Source organism: Sycon ciliatum, chromosome 4 (assembly GCF_964019385.1).
Source record: "Sycon ciliatum chromosome 4, ocSycCili1.1, whole genome shotgun sequence".
NCBI classification, from domain to species: domain Eukaryota; kingdom Metazoa; phylum Porifera; class Calcarea; order Leucosolenida; family Sycettidae; genus Sycon; species Sycon ciliatum.
This window is the reverse complement of record NC_088646.1, coordinates 29510472-29529875: the sequence shown is the minus strand read 5'-3', so window position 1 is coordinate 29529875 and position 19404 is coordinate 29510472. Positions and strand designations below refer to the sequence as shown.

The 19404-nt window shown below is 46.7% G+C and overlaps 1 protein-coding gene across 1 annotated transcript; it reads left to right on the top strand.

The window, feature by feature from the left end:
• The first annotated feature begins 1287 nt into the window (after positions 1-1287).
• On the top strand, positions 1288-18536 carry LOC135813503 (hemicentin-2-like). Its single transcript, XM_065326596.1, has 12 exons — positions 1288-1816; positions 7342-7574; positions 10169-10285; positions 11902-12036; positions 12409-12679; positions 13707-13967; positions 14565-14725; positions 14900-15023; positions 16141-16252; positions 16506-16675; positions 17195-17461; positions 18256-18536. Exons 1-12 carry the CDS (start codon positions 1522-1524, stop codon positions 18534-18536), a joined length of 2427 nt encoding a protein of 808 aa, XP_065182668.1. The 5' UTR covers positions 1288-1521.
• Positions 18537-19404: the final 868 nt, after the last annotated feature.

Here is a 19404-nt window from a genome sequence, read left to right as displayed (position 1 = left end):
ATCTCAGGTTTGTAAACGTTGGCAAGTATACTGTCCTAGAGCTGCTGCCAGTGGTAGCGACTAGCACCTACACAGGGAATTGAGCGAGTTGGTGCTCTGAGTTGCAAAAGATTCTGAGTGATCCCCTTTCTTCCACGTTTGAAATGCTCTGCGCGTAGGGTATCGATGACTCTAAAAGATCTGCAGTTGTTGTTACTTCTGTGTAAACCGAAATACATGATCTTTGACGTAGAGTCTGCGCAGAGGAAGAAGGGCAAATATAGATGATTGTATTGCTGTAGCTCTGAGGTTCAGCCAGAAACGATCAGCTGACTGCACTATAAATAATCATTTAAAACCTACATGTGCGTGTGCGTATGCTTGATACTTTGCATAACATTTACCTGATCGTTTACATGACATCCCCGTCACTCAGATCTAAGAGCACAATACACTGTACATTGTCATTGGGAATTTACCACGTGACTGGAAAAGGGAATGGAGTACAGAACTGGGATTTATACTGAGAGCCGATCGTGGGACCAAAGGCAAGTTGTATCGCCACGATTTGCCTGTCTGTGAAGGAGGTACTGCTACTTTTTCTATTATTTTCTTCCGGAGAGTCACGTGGTTGCAAAACCGAAATGGCACAGTTATCTCTTTTCTTGACTGTCCTGGAGACGCGTAGCTCTCTTGCTGCGCCAAGTTGTGCATTTTCGTCATCAAGCCATCATGAAAAGTCTATTTCCATCTTTCTCCACAGGACAATGGTCATAACTACCCGAGTGAAATAATGCTGGCCAGATTTTTCCACATCTCCCAGGGCGCAGAAAGCAAATGTTGCCACTTTGATTGCCGCCATTTGCCTGAATAAGCCACGGACACAGAGACAGATCCTGTCAGCTAGGAGAATAGCGAATGACAGCATCGTATACTTGAGCAATCCCGAAGTCTGATCTTTCGCACTCTGCACTCAGTCGCGTGCACCCCTGGACTGGAGCAGTGGACCGTCGGTGCTGAGAGCCGCCTGTCTTCAAACTGAAGTGCTCTCCGTGGCCTGTCCAGCTCCGACTGGGAGAGATGGGCAGTCCCATGCTCCGCTAACAGCGATGAGAGAGCCCCGAGACAAGTGCAGAACCACAAACGATGGCATGTTGTCAGTTGCGGTCCACGCCGAGAGGTTGCTGGCCATTGCTACCTTCAATCCTTTGGGCAGGCCTACAATCTTCATTCAGTCGCTCTGATTATTTACCAACCGTGAGTCTGAGAATAATGTAATCTGAATTCCAACGACAGGGACTGCTAACCTTTCCAGGTTCGACAGAAAGCAGCTCGTTGTTTTGTTGTGGCGGAGTAGAACACCGTACCAAGAAGTTCTGCTGCGTCTTCTCTCCAAGAAATCGCACTGCCCTGCGAGTCTATGTGGTAAGGTTTGCTATGCTCGTGTTGCAGTCTTGCTGTTGAAAAGTTACTGGGTGTGACTCTGCATTCGAGGGTCGTAGCTCTGCTCTCTACCCTCTGTGGGCAAGCAACGCTGTGGACATGGCGAGGACGACGCCTGCACACGCGGCGCGTTGGCCCCTGGCCATCCTGATATTCACTCACGCTGTGTCCGGGCAATTCCTGAACGTCGTTAGCAATGTGTCGCAGAACATCCAAGTGGCCACCGAACAGACCTGGGAAGGAGCTACCCTGTCGTTTTGCATCGACACGACAGGCAGTATGTACGATGACTTGCTTCAGGTCAGGAATGGCGTCAGGAACATCTTCAGAGCCATCTCGGAGCAGCAGGAGATCCCCATCGTCAACTACGCGTTGGTGACCTTCCACGACCCAGGTAGGAATCTGTGAACATCCAGTCACTGTATGGGAATGAATGACACTGTGTGAAAAGAAATTTGTAAGGGCTGGTCAGTAATATTTGGACACACTCTTGCAGGCTGTTAGCACCTTACGGAATACATTGTCACTGGCATCATGGTGGCGGTGACTGTGATTCGCCGTCAAATAGACATGGTGGATTTTACATGTAAAATTGTAGTGGTATGTATAGCGATCGGACAGTACATGTACCGTAAAGTACCGCCAGAGCGCCCCACCATCTCATCCTTTCGTGGACGTATTGTGGAGGTGGTCTGCTGTCTGTAGGTCATACGATATGAACCTTGTACACATATTGCACGTTTTGCAGTCAATCCGTACCTTCAAGAGGACACAAGCTCCACACAAAAACCTGCCAAGTGTGACCTTAGTACACTAAGGTTCTCACATCGTACACACTTCGTTGCACTCTGCCATACGATTTTCCTTTCTCTGGCTGTAAAATCAAGGTGGGGCGCTCTCGCGAGACGGGGCGCTCTGGCGGTACTTTACGGTATATGTAGATCAAAACATCCCCTTATTTGGAAATATTAGCTGATTCATTTGCTTGCTATCCACAATACTTGTACATGTACATGTAGATCTACTGTTGGGGTGGGTAGTAGGGCTAGTCCTCTATTCACAGAGTGTTCAATCCTCAACACTTACAGGGCAGAGTTGGTGCTGCATATCATTGTAATAATTAGTTGTCTTCAGACAAAGACTTACAAGCTAGAGACTAGAGTGTAGCTGCAGTGAAGATCATGCCCAGTACAGTACATGTACATGTACCTGTTGTTAGTTTGACAGCATGAAACAAGGTGGAGGACACTGTGTTTACCTAATACACTGTACTAGTATTGAACTAGTATTGGGTTATAACATATGTATGTACTGAAGTACCTGTATGGATCCTGGAAGATTTCGCGCAACACAGTCATGGATCTCTGATAGTGTGATGTCTTGAGGCGAAACAACCCCCAGGGCTTCATACCAAGAGTCCTGTCAGCATCTGTCAGCACACAGGTCCTCTACCACAATGACTTTATTACCAGTACTGTTAGGGCAGATAGATACGCTTAGCCCTTGGTGGATCATTCTGGCATAGTTTCTGGCATAATCGTCGGTTCATACATGTCACGTGCCTGTTGTCAGGTCGTTGCTAGCATTTGGCCAATCAGAGCAGCACCGTACTAGGGCATTATCAGACGATAATGCCCAGGTACGGCGTACCCATGCCCATTAGGAATGACCCCAGGCGTACGCACGTACTATGGAGCATGCGCACTGCCTAAAATTTCCTTGCTTGCCATTCCGCATGCGGACCGTACAATCCGTATATGGGATACGGATCGTACAATCCATAAATGGAATTGCAAGCAAAGAAATTTTAGGCACTACGCATGCTGCACAGCACGAACAAGGAAAGGAAAACATGGGAAAAGACTAAACTTACCTTATTTGCCGAGGTCTATCCGTGTAGTGCAGTCTTTTAATCGATCTTCTAGTTGTGATGTCTTCTCCGAGTCCAAAACGTCGTTTTAATCCGGTAATGGATGAAGATGTGGGAGAGATTTTGGATGAGCGAGTGCCAAAAAGCACAAAAGACTGTACAAGTGTGTGGGTCCGAGTGTTTGAGGCTTTTGTTGAAGAAAACGACGATATTGAATGTGACCTGAAAGTTTGTTCGAGGGAGCAGCTGGCGGAAGTGCTCTGCAAGTGCTATGTTGCCATGAAGAAAAAAGACGGCACTGCCTATCAAAGGAGCAGCTATAACGGCTTCCGTGCTGCCCTCAACAGGCACCTGGAGGATCGCGGATTCGACCTCTTTAGTGATTCCGCGTTTGCTAGATGCAACAATGTGTTTGATGGGGTCTTGAAGAGACTGAAGCGTGAAGGGAAACTGAGACCCATTAAACACAAGGACCCAATCAGCGATCCGGATCTTCGTAAGATCAACTACATGTTTGGAACGAAGAAGGATCCGGTGACTTTGCTCCAACAAGTTTGGTTCTTTGTGACCCTACATTTTGGACTTCGAGCCCGTGAAGTACAAGCCAGCATGAGAAAGGGTGACCTTGTTCTGTGCCGTGATGCCAACGGCAAGGAATATTTTACCCTCTCGACGGACTTCGTAACGAAGAACCATCAGAATGATTCGAGTGCTCAAACAGCCGGTCGTATTCAGGACAGCCATCAAGTGTTCAGCATCAAAATGTATCTCAGCAAGCTGAATCCGTCGTGCGACCGGCTGTTTCAACGCCCCAACATTGATCAGTGTGGCAAACAACCATGGTATTTTAACTCGCCCATTGGTAAGAACAAGATGGACACGATGCTTAAAGACATATGCCACAAGGCAGAGACAGATTTTACGTATACTAATCACTGTCTAAGAGCTACCGTCATCACAGCACTAACTCACCAGGGTGTCTCCGATCGAGAGATCATGGCGATAACGGGACACCGCAATGCCCAAAGCTTGACAAGCTACAGCCGCCCATCAGCCGACCAGCAAAGCACGATGGCCTCAGTGCTAGACTCGAAGTTAGTCAGCGGCCCACCTAGCATGACACCACGCCCGGCCAACCCAGCACTGGAGCAGCAGCAGCAGCAGCAGCAAGTCCTGCCATCTGTCGCAGCACTGGAGCAGCAGCAAGTCCTGGCACCTCCAAGCGACTTATCCATTCCTGGCTTGCCAGAGCTATCAGCAGCTGAGGTGGAGGAGGTGTTGGCATCCTTGGACCACGAAATGCCACCGGTTCAGGCTGCACAATCTGCCAGCTCAACGCCAATCATCGTGAACATGGCTGGAGCAAATCTTGCTGGTGCTTCATTCACTATCAATATCACTAAATGATTAAAAGTAATTGCAGTGATTGAATAAAAGTCTGCTGTGGCCGTACCATAATGTGGTTGTTGGTGTAATCGCGCAAAAGGGTCTTTGAAGAGTACCATTTTTGGATGGTTGGTGGGAACTCTTGGTACAAGAATGTTGGACTTTGAACTGATGTACAGATGCCCTTGTATGACTACAACTAGGCACGTGGCATGTATGAACTATAATAAACACATGGTGCGTCGTGCATTATGGCTGATTGTATGCCCTAGTGCGTAGCCCTCGGTCGTGCACCGTAGCCCGCGGGCCTGCGGCCCTTGGGCTACGGTGCACGACCTCGGGCTACGCACTAGGGCATAAATCAGCCATAATGCCCTCCGTACCATGTGTTATTATATACATTTTGTCTAAAACGTATGCCCTGGCATAAAGGTCGTCTGAGACCACACGGTCAGCATAACCTTACGATGCTGGCAGAAGATGAATGCTCCAGGCATATTTTGCCGTGTTTAATACAGGAAATAACCTGGTGAATGTTACCCCTTATAAACCGTGCTGTCATGGTACCAGAGTCGTTGTAACGTTGCGGAGTGCAACAAGGGTGCAAGGCACTTGGTGGATAATGCTTGAAGAATCGGCAGATTCTGCTCGAAAAGCAGTGCAATTGGCAGAACCATACAAACCTTATGACAGGCACTTCCTTGACCTCTGCTCCATTTCTTTATCTACATACCGAACAGTTACATGCATGAAACATACCAGAGAAAGTACCAACTCTGCCAAGGCAAGGGCTCACCTGCCAATGAGGGCCGAAAGCGCCATGCATCAGGACATAAAACTTATAAAAGACACCGGTACGCGGTATTCTTCACGAGCCGTGGAAAAGGTCAAAGTTCAAACGCAGATGCATGGCCTCATAGTAACACTTAGTTCAAACCCCAATGCATGATAATTATGACCTATCCTCAGGCTCAGACACTCCTCTCGAGGTCTCACACAGGCTCAGGCGTCAGCATGGTCACCTACATACTCACGTACATAGAAATAAATACGTCATTGCTGATCAGGGAGTTGCCATAATACCATGATCTGTCCCCGGGGAAAATTGCGATTCCGCGGCCGCGTTTTTTCCGCGTTTTTGCGATTTCTTAAAAGACCGCGTTTTCCGCGATTTTCCCGCGTTTTTTGAACTTTTTTGTTGCACTACACGTACACACAGTGCACTTTTCAGTCAGCAAATTAACGTCTCATCGTGGCGGCTTTTTACTCAAATATGACGAGTGCTTACACCAGAGACTTGTAACTGATTGATTTCACTACATACTCACTGAAAATTGCCGCACATCAATATTATTCACCGCATATTTACCGCATATTTACCGCAAGTTCACCGCAAATTATGCCATATTATGCCGCGTTTTTCCCCGCGTTTTTTGCGATTTTTTCCGCAATTTTCCCCGGGGACAGCATGATAATACCGGAAGTCGACCTACTGCGCCGCATGCAGTGCCAGTTCTGGTTTCCTGCTACTACTGTATGATCATAGCCTGCACTGCAGATTGCAGTGCTGCACTGGCTGCAGCTATCAAGTATCATGGTTCTCACCAGGGAGTCGTATAGACTCTATACGACTCCCTGCCCCTGGTTCTCACCTACGTAGAAGCGAACTGGCTACCTTCACTTTTCTTCAGTAGTTCGTACATCGAGACCTACATGACTGTAGTCTCGCTTCAGTCAGAATTTTTTCTTTGCTGGCATCTTTCATCAAAGTAAGATTGCTCTGGAAATTTGAAGAGCCCGTATTCAGGCGTGAAACACTTGGCCAGGAGTAGATCAAGAAGTAAACTTCCAACTTTACTTAGCAACGTACCCGGTCCTTAGAAGGAAATGCTCGATAGCTTCTACCGGGAGAAACAGAGGTCAGAAACTACTTCGAAGTAGAAATGAGCACATTGTGGTATTTTTGATGATAGCCTCTGCGATACTTAGCCAGTCTGCTTTGCACCTTTGCAACTGGATGCACAGCACCGGCATTTGGCTTTATTCTAGTCAGAGTCCATAACCCCGAGTGAGCACTGGGCGAAACAAGGTACTGGTATATTGATGCATGGCGCAGTGTTGTATGTAAGCCAAAGGTGTTTGGCGCATTGTGGAGGAAAACGCCACTCGGAGTCGGGATGAGGTCGCTACTCCGAGTCACGTTCATGTTGTCGGCACGTGCGGAAGCTCTTAGTCTAGGCCGTCCAGCACATTTCCAGCAGTTGTGGTTACTTCAAGTATTGAAAATGTTATGGCTGTTGATAAGTGATCTGGCAATTAGTGTGACTAGTACCTGTCACTGCCACAGCCCTGTGCGGGATATCCTGGATTTGGAGAGGGCTGATGGCTGTGAATACCAAATATGGCTTCTTTCCCTTGCCGAAGCAACCACAATTGGTAGAGAAACGCTCTGTATGCATGATGTGTATTCCAACCATTCTGTTAATTGACAAATTACTTGTCTAAGTAGACCTTTGCACCACTTCCAATTACATGTAGGGCGATCGTTGTGACCTAGGATTGGAGAACGGGTTACGTGATATTACACGATGTCACATGAGTGTATGTTGGATCAGAGATGGTGTGAATGTGCTTTGTTGTTGTTGCTGCCCTGCGGTGCACAGAGGTTAACCTCGCTACGCTCACTGCCGATCAGGCGACGTTTGAGAATGCGGTGGAGGCATCGCTGGAAGTGCACGGCGGAGGGGATTGTCCCGAGATGGCAGTCGGCGGTATCAACCTGGCGCTGCGACGCTCCCTCCCGCGATCCTTCATATTTGTGTTCACTTACGCCTCGGCCAAGGACTACCAACTGAAAACCCAAGCACTGAGCTTGATTCAGGAAACCCAGAGTCAGGTAAGCGAGTGATGCCGACCCAATCCACTTACGCATCACCACCATACCGAGGAGGGTTTCGTTTAAATTGCCAGACCGTCCAAAAACCTGATTCGTTCTAACTTAGCTCATCAGTGGAAATAGAGGATCATGGTTGATATTTATTGTAGGGTCCCTCAACTCAAACACAAAACGGTCTCTTTGCTGCATACGTCATTAACTGTTCACTAGGAGGTACCCTAATGTGTAAATGGCTGCAATGGAGTCTGCGAGTGCTTAGAATATTTTTCAGTGGCGGATCGAGGGGGGGGGGGGGGTTCCGGGGGTTCCATGGAACCCCCTAAATTTTGCAAAGTGTGCGGCTGAGAAAATATCGAAAATATCATGTGTGCACAAAAGGGCGTCCGTCCGATCACAGTCAGTGCAGTCACTGAGTCAATGACTACAGTGCACTCGCGTGCGGTGGATCGATACTGTACGGATAGTAGTCTGTACTGGTGTTCACGTCCGTGATTTACAAACGGACACTGTAGACAACATTGGGTGGTTATTTCCTTTTTGATCTTTCGAAACGATCCAAACTTACCTCCATTGGCGCTGTCATTCACTGCTGCTCAGGATGGGTGTGGTGTGGTCAGTATTCCTTGGACAAGTTTTTTTGCAGAAGAGAAAGGATGTTCCGAGTACTGACACTCTTCAACTAACTTCGAACCGTACACGTAGAGTTCAAGCTCCTCAGAAGATGAGGGCTCCGACATCCAAGCAAAGTCAGTAATCTCTACTTGCTGCAGCATGCAGTAGTGACTAGTTGTTCCTCCGCAGGAACGGAGTGCTGCGCCAGCGATGTGTTTTAGATGACATTGGAAGGATGGTAAAATTGTCGACACTGTTTCGCTGTTGTTGTTTCTGTCACTAAAGTGAAGACGATGCTCTTGTCCTGTGACTATAGAGCATTTCGCATCGTAAAAATGCCAAAAATTTCCGAAAGTACAAATGGACAGGGAAAGTAACTTATACATGTATATTGTATTTGTAGTTGTCATTTCGGCATTCCTGGCTCTCAACGTACCCATGGCTTGCATATTCAATCTTTACAAGAAGTAACAGTTGAAAGGGTCTTCAAGCCCTCACTGAACCTGTGTGCCAGTCGATTGCATACATGTATATTATGATTGAGATTCGGCCTCATTTGCTCTGTGCTGCGCTGACGAGTCAACAAAGGACGAAACAGTTCTGTCCGCAGATTGAGTGTATATTATGATTATGTGTCGGGGCTAAAATGTAGGGTTAGCAGCAGCATTTGGTCCTGTACAGGTTTTCCATCGTCCACCACACCACAACTGCGCTCCGACTCAGTCTCCAGCGATGGTGGTGTGCTGTGGCAACGACTTTGGTTACGTGTTGAGGCCGGCTGGAGAGCGCAGTTGTGGTGTGGTCGATGATGGAAAAATATTATAATATTATGTCCGTAGTGTGTTTTAAAAGCATGCGATTCCCACTAACACAATCGGATTGTCGTTATTACAAGTGTCAACCGCACATCTGATTCCATAATATTTTGGCTGTTCAATTTTGGTTCAACCTGAACCCCCATGTAGAGATCTCTGGATCCGCCCCTGTTTTTTATTGTATTGTATCTATTTTTTGAGTTCCTTGCCTCAACATTTTGAAGTACAACTGTCAGGAGGGACGGACAAAAAAGGTTCATTTTGCCGGGTTGAAAAGAATGAGGCGAAGGGATGACTTCCTAAAGGCCAAACCTAGTGTCGTTGGGCACTTTCTACCTGAAGAGAACCATGGAAAGCCCGAGAAGACTGAGGTGTGAGATGATAACAGTTCTCACAGAGGTGATAGCATAGGCTACATTTCTAGAACATGGTACTCAGCGTTTGATATGATGTAAAAATCAGTGACCTGACAGTATTATGTTAGACATACTATTTTTAACAGTAACCGGCCCATTATACATTGCAGATTCGAAAAGTTATATTGAGAGGTGTTTAATTGTACTCATCCCAATACTGTGATAAAGTTTCTTCAGTATGCAGGACTGGCGTGATTCCTAGTTGCCATTCAATCGACCCTGTTCTGTCAGTGGGATCCCTAAATTTAGTAACCTTTTAATTTTCTTTTTCGAATCTATGTACACGTGAGCACTACGTACACATGACAAAATAGAAAACAACACATTTTCTCGTCCATTCTATGTGTATTGGCCACGCATTCATCGTTGTTGTCTCATCTCTTCTTTCTTGCGCTGTTTCTATCACCTCTCTACTGTACTTAATCCGTTTTCCTTGTTCATTTGCTTTTTGCCTGTACTTCACCTGATGATGAGACTTGGTTGAAGCAGAGGAGTTTGTACAGGAGTTTGTACAAAGAGAACTGAGATGTTGCGACTTCGGCGGTAATTGTAGAAGAAGGTGGCTTCTCCAAACGTTGGAGCTTTCCAGTTTGAAAGAAGAGAAGGGAAATGTTTTGAACCAGATGAGGACCATGCATGCGTGTATGACAAAGAATTCCTCTATGGCACACCTAAATCACAAATAGGACATTCTAGGCTAGTGCACTATTGACACTGGTCATCAACATGACTTTGTTTGCTGTTCTTCCAGGTCATATTCGTATTGACGGGTGACTGTAATGATCAAAGCGGAGAAGGGTTCCGAGCCTTCAAAGACATTGCTGCTGCATCAGCTGGCCAGATTTTCTTTCTCCGGCAAAAGAATGAGGTAATGAGTCACTCCAAGCCTTCACCGGCACATGTCTTGTTTATCTGCATATTAACTGTACAACTGAACAAGGTCGGTCTAGTCAGCTCGAGGTAGCCTCTATTGAGTGTGTATGAGTGTGTTACTACCTGTACACTTCTGTGGAGTGATGATTGTATGCGAGGTGGTAGTTTGACTACGCTTTGCCCCAAGCCTATTTGTAAACAACCGCTTCAAAACACTTTCCATGTACTCCCCCAGGTGAAACCTGAAGGTAGAAAATTGGAGGTGCATGTACCATAAATACTTTGAAGCTTCCCAGACCATGGGGGTAGGGCTGGTCCTGGTGCGAGCAATGACCATGGTGTGGGTAAAGTTGTATATTTCCCTACTGCGAAATGCACAGACATCATCCTTAATTAATTAAAGGGGAAGTTAAGTCTAAAATCAAATTTTCACCAGTTCTAGTCTTCGGGGTGCTGAGTCGAATGGTCTTCGTCCGAGGATGCTGAGATGCTCCCTTCCTCTTATAATCCCAATCGAACTCGCGCACTTCCACCGAAACTGGGTGACTGCGCCCTACTAGATGGGGATTTGTATGCAAAATGTCACAAAAGCGCCATTTCATTCTTATAAAAGCACGAATGACCGGGATTGGCCCATATTTTGTAGTCTTTTGGACGGTGAGTCGACTGGCTTTGGTCCGAAAAGGCTGCGATGCAGCGTTCCTCCTTTATTCCCAATCAAACATGGTTGAGCAAGCGGCCATGTGCTGCTGCGTACACCAGTCACCTGGTCACCGTGCCTGCAGGGTACAACTTTACAGCCTGTTTGACCTTTTTTGGATGCAGTCCTGTCACTCGAGTTGAACTCGAGTTGAACCTTAGTGTGAAAGTTGTCGCCTGCTGGCGCGGTGACCAGGTGACTTGGGCAGGCAGGAGCACGTGACCGCTTGTTCAACCATGTTCATTGGGAATAAAGGAGGAACGCTGCATCGCAGCATTCTTGGACCAAAACCAGTCGACTCAGCGTCCAAAAGACTACAACATATTGGCTAATCGCGATCATCCGTGCATTTATAAGAACGAAATGGCGCTTTTAGTGACATTTTGCATACAAATCCCCATCTAGTAGGGCGCAGTCACCCAGTTTCGGTAGAAGTGCGCAAGTTCGATTGGGAATAAAGGAGGAAGGGAGCGTCTCGGCTTCCTCGGACCAAGACCATTCGACTCAGCACCCCGAAGACTACAACTGGTGAAATGTTTAGACTTAACTTCCCGTTTAAACGTTGCTTAGAACCATTAGTCCTTTACCCTTCATTATTCTTCACCATGCCATACTGAGGACTGTACTCTACACTGATTTGATCTTCCTTTGTGGCATTTTCTTGTGCCCTACTTCAAAAATACAACTTCAAGAACACGCAAAAACTAACCTAGATAGTACGTGTGTTCTTGTAGACCTTCCCATTCTTCTTCAACTTTTTTGTTGTTTTCATGGCTAGCTATATTCTATGTTATCCTCTTTTTTGCCTAATGCAGTGTGATTTTTGTACGAATGAATCACAAAGGGATCTTGACGACTGGTTATGCATGGTGTGGGTATTCTTCTTTCCGTGCAACCCTTGTTACCTGTAGGTCGCCGAAGTATTGAAGTTTATCGAGATCTCTGTCAACGCTAGGCAGGTGAACATACTGTCTATGGAGACACGACCGGGTGCTGCACGTTATCAAATTCCCGTGGATGGCAGCTTGCAGCAGCTGATTGTGTCGGTAAGAGCAGCGCATTCTACACAGTTTAGAATTTCTATGTCTGCATGCTGTTGATAATCGACAGGCTGCTGTGAACTGTCTACACCCTTTTGATCATGCATAGGTTATTGTGAACTGTACTGGTGATGTGGGACATACAAGACATTCATTCTGTACGTATTTTCTTGGCCACGTGTTCAAGAATGGATCAGTACCTAATTGGGCTGAGGTGACGGCCTTAAAAACCTAACTTTCATGTCTCTGATATGAGTTCTCTTCAAGCAGGGGAGTTATTGGCAATACTCACAGGTTGTGTGTCCCACGGGCAATACTTGAATACTCTGTATTTGCCAGTGACTGAGGGGCTAACTAACGTCCTCTTGCGTTTCATAGGTCAGTACAAACACAACAACTGGAGTCAACGTTCGTCTGCCGGATGTTCGCGTCACGAGTCCCAATGGCCAGGAGTTCTTCCCGACCGTCGATCTCGGCTCTGTGGTTGTGATAAATATTACCAAGCCTGCTGTGGGCTGGTGGAATCTATTTGTGGACTCACCACTGCCGTACAGCGTGCGCGTCAAGGGCGTGAGCCTTCTCGACTTCAAGATACACTTCACGGTCGCGAGTGGAACACAGCGTGTCTTCATCACCAGGCCTGTTGAAGGTACAGTCGACTCCTGATATAGCAAACACCGTTGTGTAGGAGAATTAGTTCTTTATAGCTGAACGGTTTGTTATAACAGAAATGCACTCACCCTGTACAAGCAGCAAGACGATGCCTGGCAAGTGGCCCATAACAGTATGAGTACACTTGGTTTACACGGGGGCCCTACCATATTTGGTTCGTTATAGAAGAAAAATGTTCACTGTAGAGGGTCAATTTTGTATGGGTTCAAACAGGGACACGGACAAGGGGTCGCTATAATTAATTATGTCGAAATTCGCTATATGCGAGTTCGTTATAAGTGGAGTCGACTGCATGTGACTGACTCATTGAACTGTGTGAACACTGCCACTTTGCAGTACTAGGCACCAGGGCTATGTATGGTTGGGTTGTAGTGATACTGAGATGCTCTGTTGGTCATTGATCCAGCTAGTGTCTGTATGCATTGTTTCAATCATACTCTGAGCCCGCTGAAATAGGGGGTGGTTTGCGGCTTGGCTTGATGTACAGTCGTCCCTCTCTAATCCGGCACTTGTTTATCCAGCACCCTTGCAAACCAGCACACTTTCTGGCAAAACGGATATTTTCAGTTCATTTTCTACGCTTTAATCTGGCACTTGAATTCCGCCTCCAGCAGCGATTTTCTGCACCAAATCACTCAAACTGTACATAATTAGATTTTCTAATCCAGCAGTTGTACATCACATACCGTCAGGGAGCACTGTAACATACACTTGGGAATATCCTATGCCAGTGCATAGGATATTCCCAAGTGTATGTAAAAAGACATGCATTCCACAAGGTACTTGGATTGACAAAGAAAATCCCTACGTTTTGACGTACGACACAAACATGTATGTTAACAGGTGGGCCGGGTTGGAGGACAGGATTTGATAATCCAGCACCCTTGTTTATCCAGCAGAAAATGCCGTTGCAAAAGGTGCCGGATTAGAGAGGGACGACTGTACCTGTGTTGCATGCGTCATGACTATGTGTTTGTTTGGCACTGTGTTCCACTTGTCTGCAGGCCAGTCATCGTTCATTGTGCTTCAGCCCAGTGATGCTGCAGGCCATCTTCTAGTCACCGGCATGCAACTCATAAACCTTGCTGGTACCGTCATCCATGACATTCCTCTCAACTGGACAACGTCAAATCCCTACCCGAGGCTGGCTCATCCAGGATTCGAGGCACCTCAGCAGCTCTTCTACGTGCGTGTGCAGGGTATCGATTCTCAAAACATGACGTTCTATCGCCTCACGCCAACACCTGTCCAGCCAGGGTTACCATGTAAGCCTGCCCCCCCCCCCCTCTCTTCACTGTTAATACTCAAGATAAAGAAATTAAAGAATCCACAGTAGGTATGGACATGATGAGAATGAGAATTTGTTTCACGTGCCGAATCCTTTCTGCTAGTGTCTGCCATGATAGTGCTGTAGAATAATATCAGACCACGTGTTTCTGCTCGACCGCTTACACCAAACAAGTACATGAAGAACGTCTGAGATTATTCCAGGACACAGTGAGGAGTGGCAAGCCTCCACTGCAGACCACGCTTTGTACTTTGGTGTAGCCAATGCAGGGATCAACATAACATTTAGGATCCATTCAACAACTGCTTTTCTTCTAATGAGTTCCCGTCATCTTCATGGGACGGAACAAGACTTTTCAGGAGCATCACTACTTGCTATTGTGGAGGGTGGCTAGTGAACTGTTCCTGCTGTCATCTGCAAGTGCCGTGTGGTCTTGTTGGGTCAAATGACCCGACCTATTACCACTCTAACTTTGGGCCCCTAACACAATGTTAGCTTGGCACTTGGTAGAAAGCCCTGCCATAATTTTATTCATCTGCTATTGTTTCTACTATCCTATTTGTGTCCTGGCTAGCGCCTCCAACCGTGATTGATTGGCTTACGGATATCAGTGGTGAACTAGGTGGTTCCGTGCAGCTCAGATGCGATTACCGCAGCTTGGTGCAGGCGTCCGCTGTGTGGTGTCGTGATGGCGTTCCAATCGACACAATCAGTCGGACAGATCCAAGGTTCCTGGTGAGAGTTGATTATTCTGTCGGACACTGCTTCTTCACAGCGTACTGTAGGTTTCGATAATACCTGCATGCAGACAAACTGGAGTCTTTGTATGACTTGTAGTAGCAGAGTATGGTGTAGACAACGAAAATATTTGTCAAAGATTGTATGCTGACATTGTCGTTTATTATGTAGGTGTTGGCAGATGGCAAGCTTCTCATCACCAGACTTTCTTTGAATGATGCGAATTGCTATCGCTGTCAAGTAGTTAGCATAGCTGGAAACGATACAGGCCGGCCAGTGTGTCTGGAGGTGCTGCGTAAGTTCACCATCAATTAGTCATTACCATATCTCTCTCTCTCTCTCTCTCTCTCTCTCTCTCTCTCTCTCTCTCTCTCTCTCTCTCTCTCTCTCTCTCTCTCTCTCTCTCTCTCTCTCGCTCTCTCTCTCTCTCTCTCTCTCTCTCTCTCTCTCTCTCTCTCTCTCTCTCTCTCTCTCTCTCTCTCTCAGGCTTTCATTTCATCTTTTCTTATTATTTCTTATTATTTCTGCTTTTCATCTCATTACAAAAATTCTGCGCTTTTTCTCCATCTGCGCATAAAATCTAGACTGACAACCTGCTTGTTAAATCATGCACCTGCTTTCAGGCGTAAAAACCCTGTTGTAGAGGTCTCAGTCCTCATTTGTCAGACTTACCTGTCTTTATAAATGTAACTTACTCGCTCTCTCGCTCTCTCTCTCTCTCTCTCTCTCTCTCTCTCTCTCTCTCTCTCTCTCTCTCTCTCTCTCTCTCTCTCTCTCTCGCTCTCTCTCTCTCTCTCTCTCTCTCTCTCTCTCTCTCTCTCTCTCTCTCTCTCTCTCTTCTCTCTCTCTCTCTCTCTCTCTCTCTCTCTCTCTCTCTCTCTCTCTCACTCTCTCACTCTCTCTCTTTGGTCGCTCTCCATCTCTCCCTCTCACTTTCTCTGGCAAGCCTTTCCACCTTTTTCTCCACCCTATCCATTGTGCATGCTGTGTGGTTTGTCCTTGGGAGGACGTGGCAGTGGAGCATACGGCACGTCATCAGCACGGCTCATGTTGCTTCCATGCACCCATAGTTGTTCTTTTTGTTTTTGCTACCCATTTCCTTTTTTTCCCACGCCGTTATGTGCAATCTTACTATACAGTAGAAACAGGACCAATGAAAGGTCCGAAGTTGGAGTGATGCTAACATCAACATTTTCCCAATGAAAATTATAGTGAATTGGCTGCTCGCTCAGGATACTAGACTTGCTTCACTATGACATTGTACTCAGTATAGGATGGTCCATGGTCCAGTGCTGGGTGATAGTAGCATGTTGTGGTTCTCAGGGAGTCTGGTAATTACCCCCCCCCCTCCCCTAGATCAAGTAGTCCCGTTCATACCTAAACATGCGCTCCGTGTCCGTCACTCCTTGCAGAGCCACCGCGCATCACACAGCCTGCCCAAGGCCAATGCAACACCAGTGTCGTGCCAGGGAATGGCTTCCAGCTACAGTGTAGAGCATCAGGGGACCCAACACCAACAATCAGGTAAGGTAATGCACTGAGAAGATGCAAGCCTTTCTTCCTCTCGAAGAGTACACTAAGTAGAACAAAGGTTTTGGAAGACCAAATATTATCATAACCTGTGAACTGCTAGTTCAAAGTTCTTGCTTTTTGTTGCGTTACTGCAGTGTGTTTTGGATTGCAGTGTTGGGTGTGAGACAGCTTGGTGACAGCATTGATGGGCAATACTGCATCTGTTGTATTCCATTGTGCTTTGCCTTGCCTCCATATGCCTTAGCTGGCAGAAAGACGGGATTAAAATCGAAAGCACGTCCCGCATGCGAGTTTTCAGCAATGGTCTGCTGCGAGGGCGCCAAGCTTTGCCGGGCGATGATGGACGCTACACGTGTGTGGCTGAGAATGGTGTACGCCGACCGGACACTAGGGATTGCTACATCCTACTGATGAGTAAGTCTGGTAGTGCAGCAATCCTGAACAGGGATAGCCTATATAAAGGCTTAATGTGGCCGAATTTGGAATAGCTTGATTAATGTGTAGAGAACCTTTTCAAAGTGGATATCCTCTTTATCGGTATCTCTGCTGTATGCTTTGCTTTCATTGCCAATAAATACGTGATAGTGAACCTTCCCATCGTGCAGAACTCTGGGGTGTTGCATGCCTTTCATGTAATGCTGGAATGCTACTACTTGTGAAACTGAAAAGGCCCGCTCTGCTCGCCGTTTGGTTTAGTTAATGTATGCTGGTATGTTTTCTGTGTACAGAGCAGATGACTCGATACGCAACTCGGGCTTTTATGCTGGTGAAAATTTAAAGAAAAATCTCACAAACTGGCAAAACGCGGGTTAAGTAAACCTGCTTTTAAGCATGGTGAAAATCACCCTCCTGTCTTGTTGTAGTTAGCAGTTTTGAACAACAAGTGGGTAATGGCTTACTGCCAATCTGTGTTTGTTTATGCGTTGTTTGCAGCTGCATCGTCGTTCACCAGTGTCAGTGATGTGATTGCCATCGTTGGGCAACGGGCCATTCTCATCTGTCTCTCTGATGGCTCGCCCACGCCTCAGATCACGTGGTGGGACGGGCAGGATCGTATTCGCAACACATCGCGCATCACCAGTCTTCCCAGCGGTATCTTGAACATTAGCCGTGTGGAGCTAGGTGACGAGGGCTCATACACATGTGTAGCTTCCAACCCGGCTGGTCGTAGGAGCAGTACAGGCTTTCTCACCATCCATGGTAAGTGGGTCTAGTATACATGTTCATGTTCAGTGTCACATGTAGATACACTAGTTCTGGTAGACTGGTATATACATGTGACACTGAACATGTAGATACACTAGTTCTGGTAGACTGGTGTACGCTGCAATGGTCTATACAGTGAAGCCTCGTTAGGAAGAACACTGATAAGACAAATGTTTGCCTAAGAAGAACTAGTATTCGTAACTTTATTGGATAAAACCCTGTGTATTCACTGGGTGAAACATATGGATAAGAAGAACTCCCGTTATTGCGAACAAATATCATCGGTCCCTTGATGTTTGTCCTAAAGAGGTTTGACTGTGCTTACTTTCCTGAGAGTAGTATGTACACCATTCATTCACACAGTCAGTATCAATACGCTCGGACACTTCATCCTCATTAAGCTACCGATTTAAAAGGCATTGCTAGATCTCATGCACAGACCGGACACATGTAGCTAATGCCAGGCAAATGGGTAAGCTCTTTGAGATGAAGTCCTATCGAAGTAGTGAATCTACTCCAGCTCACAAGAAGACATATGACGTAGTTTTCTCATCCACATTCAATCAGGGGCTAGTTGCTGTATGCTGACATGAACTTGTCAGTTTGAGCACTCTGGCAAGATGCGTTTGGGCCGGGTATAAATCTGGCTTTTCATTGCTATCAGATTCGGCTTCATTTTCTCTGTGTTGTGCTGACGATTCCACAAAGGATGAAGCAGTTTTGTCCACCGATTGAGTGTATTGACCATCACCATGCTGCTGCTGTGCTGATGTTGTTTTGTGTTCCAGTGCCACCCGAGATTGTGGTGGCGCCAGACCCTCTCTACGTCAGATCTGTGGACAGTGAATTCCGTCTGCTATGTGTAGCCAGCGGAAAGCCAGACCCGGTGACAATTTGGCTGTTCAACAACAGGCCAGTGGACCAGTCTCGTGTGCGCGTCAACAGCAACACGCTGACCGTGTCTCGTCTGTCTGTCGCCGACGAAGGCAGTTACACATGCCTGGCAAACAATGATGCTGGAACGACTAACAGCACCACTGCTCTAATTGTGCAAGGTAACTTTCAGTAACAGACGGTTCTTCATAGAATGTAGTGTGTGTGTGTGTGTGTGTGTGTGTGTGTGTGTTGTCCTTGCTGGTTCACTGGGCAGTCTACAAACAGTACTTGCCCTCACAACTATGGTATTCGTAGAAAGTTGTGTTGCTTGACGTGTGCTTTCCTGAAGCTTGATTTTGGATTTTGAAATTGCAATGGTGGTAAGATTTGTGCAGCACCCCGCCCCCTTGATGCAATTCTACCATTTTGATTTTTTGTGTTAACCCTTCAAGAGCCGCCCCATACTTGAATGCGTCGTAAACGACGCATTCAAATGCAAAACTTCAAAAGATCGTAACTCAGTCCAATCTCGCTCAAATCCATCGATCGAAATATCCAGGGCGAAGAGAAAACTCTCACCTGTCGGGAGAAACAATCCGCGAAGCGCTGCGAGCAACGGTTCCCGAGATAAATCACTCGTAAGTTGAGCCGCGATCGCGGCAATTTCAAAAGCGCGCAGTGCAACTTTAGTATTGAGATTTTTGAGACTTTTCGTCACGCTGGTTTACTCCACGATCGAGCAGAATGAAATATCTGGAGCGGGACGCAATTGGACGCATTTGGGGTATTTTTCGTACTGTCGCTGCGATCTAGCGCTGGATAGACGGTGTGCTGGCTATCATGATCAACCTCATTCTCTTCCTCTCGCGGAGACCGTTCCAGGAAGCCCTAGATTGTGAGGATTGAGTGAGTAGAACTGAAGCTATGATCCGAGGAACACGAAAAAATGCAGATTTTTGAAAATTTCCTGTGGCTCTTAACCCTTTGTGGACGGACTGTACGAGTTTCGATCTAATGAGATCGAAAGTCTGCAGGCGGTAAAATCTTCGTAACTCCATCGT

Coding starts and splice junctions, on each gene's coding strand:
- LOC135813503 (XM_065326596.1), top strand. CDS start 1,522: ATGGCGAGGACGACGCCTGCACACGCGGCGCGTTGGCCCCTGGCCATC. Junction 7,575..10,168: donor TTCAGGAAACCCAGAGTCAG/GTAAGCGAGTGA, acceptor CTGTTCTTCCAG/GTCATATTCGTATTGACGGG. Junction 15,024..16,140: donor AGTGTGTCTGGAGGTGCTGC/GTAAGTTCACCA, acceptor CACTCCTTGCAG/AGCCACCGCGCATCACACAG.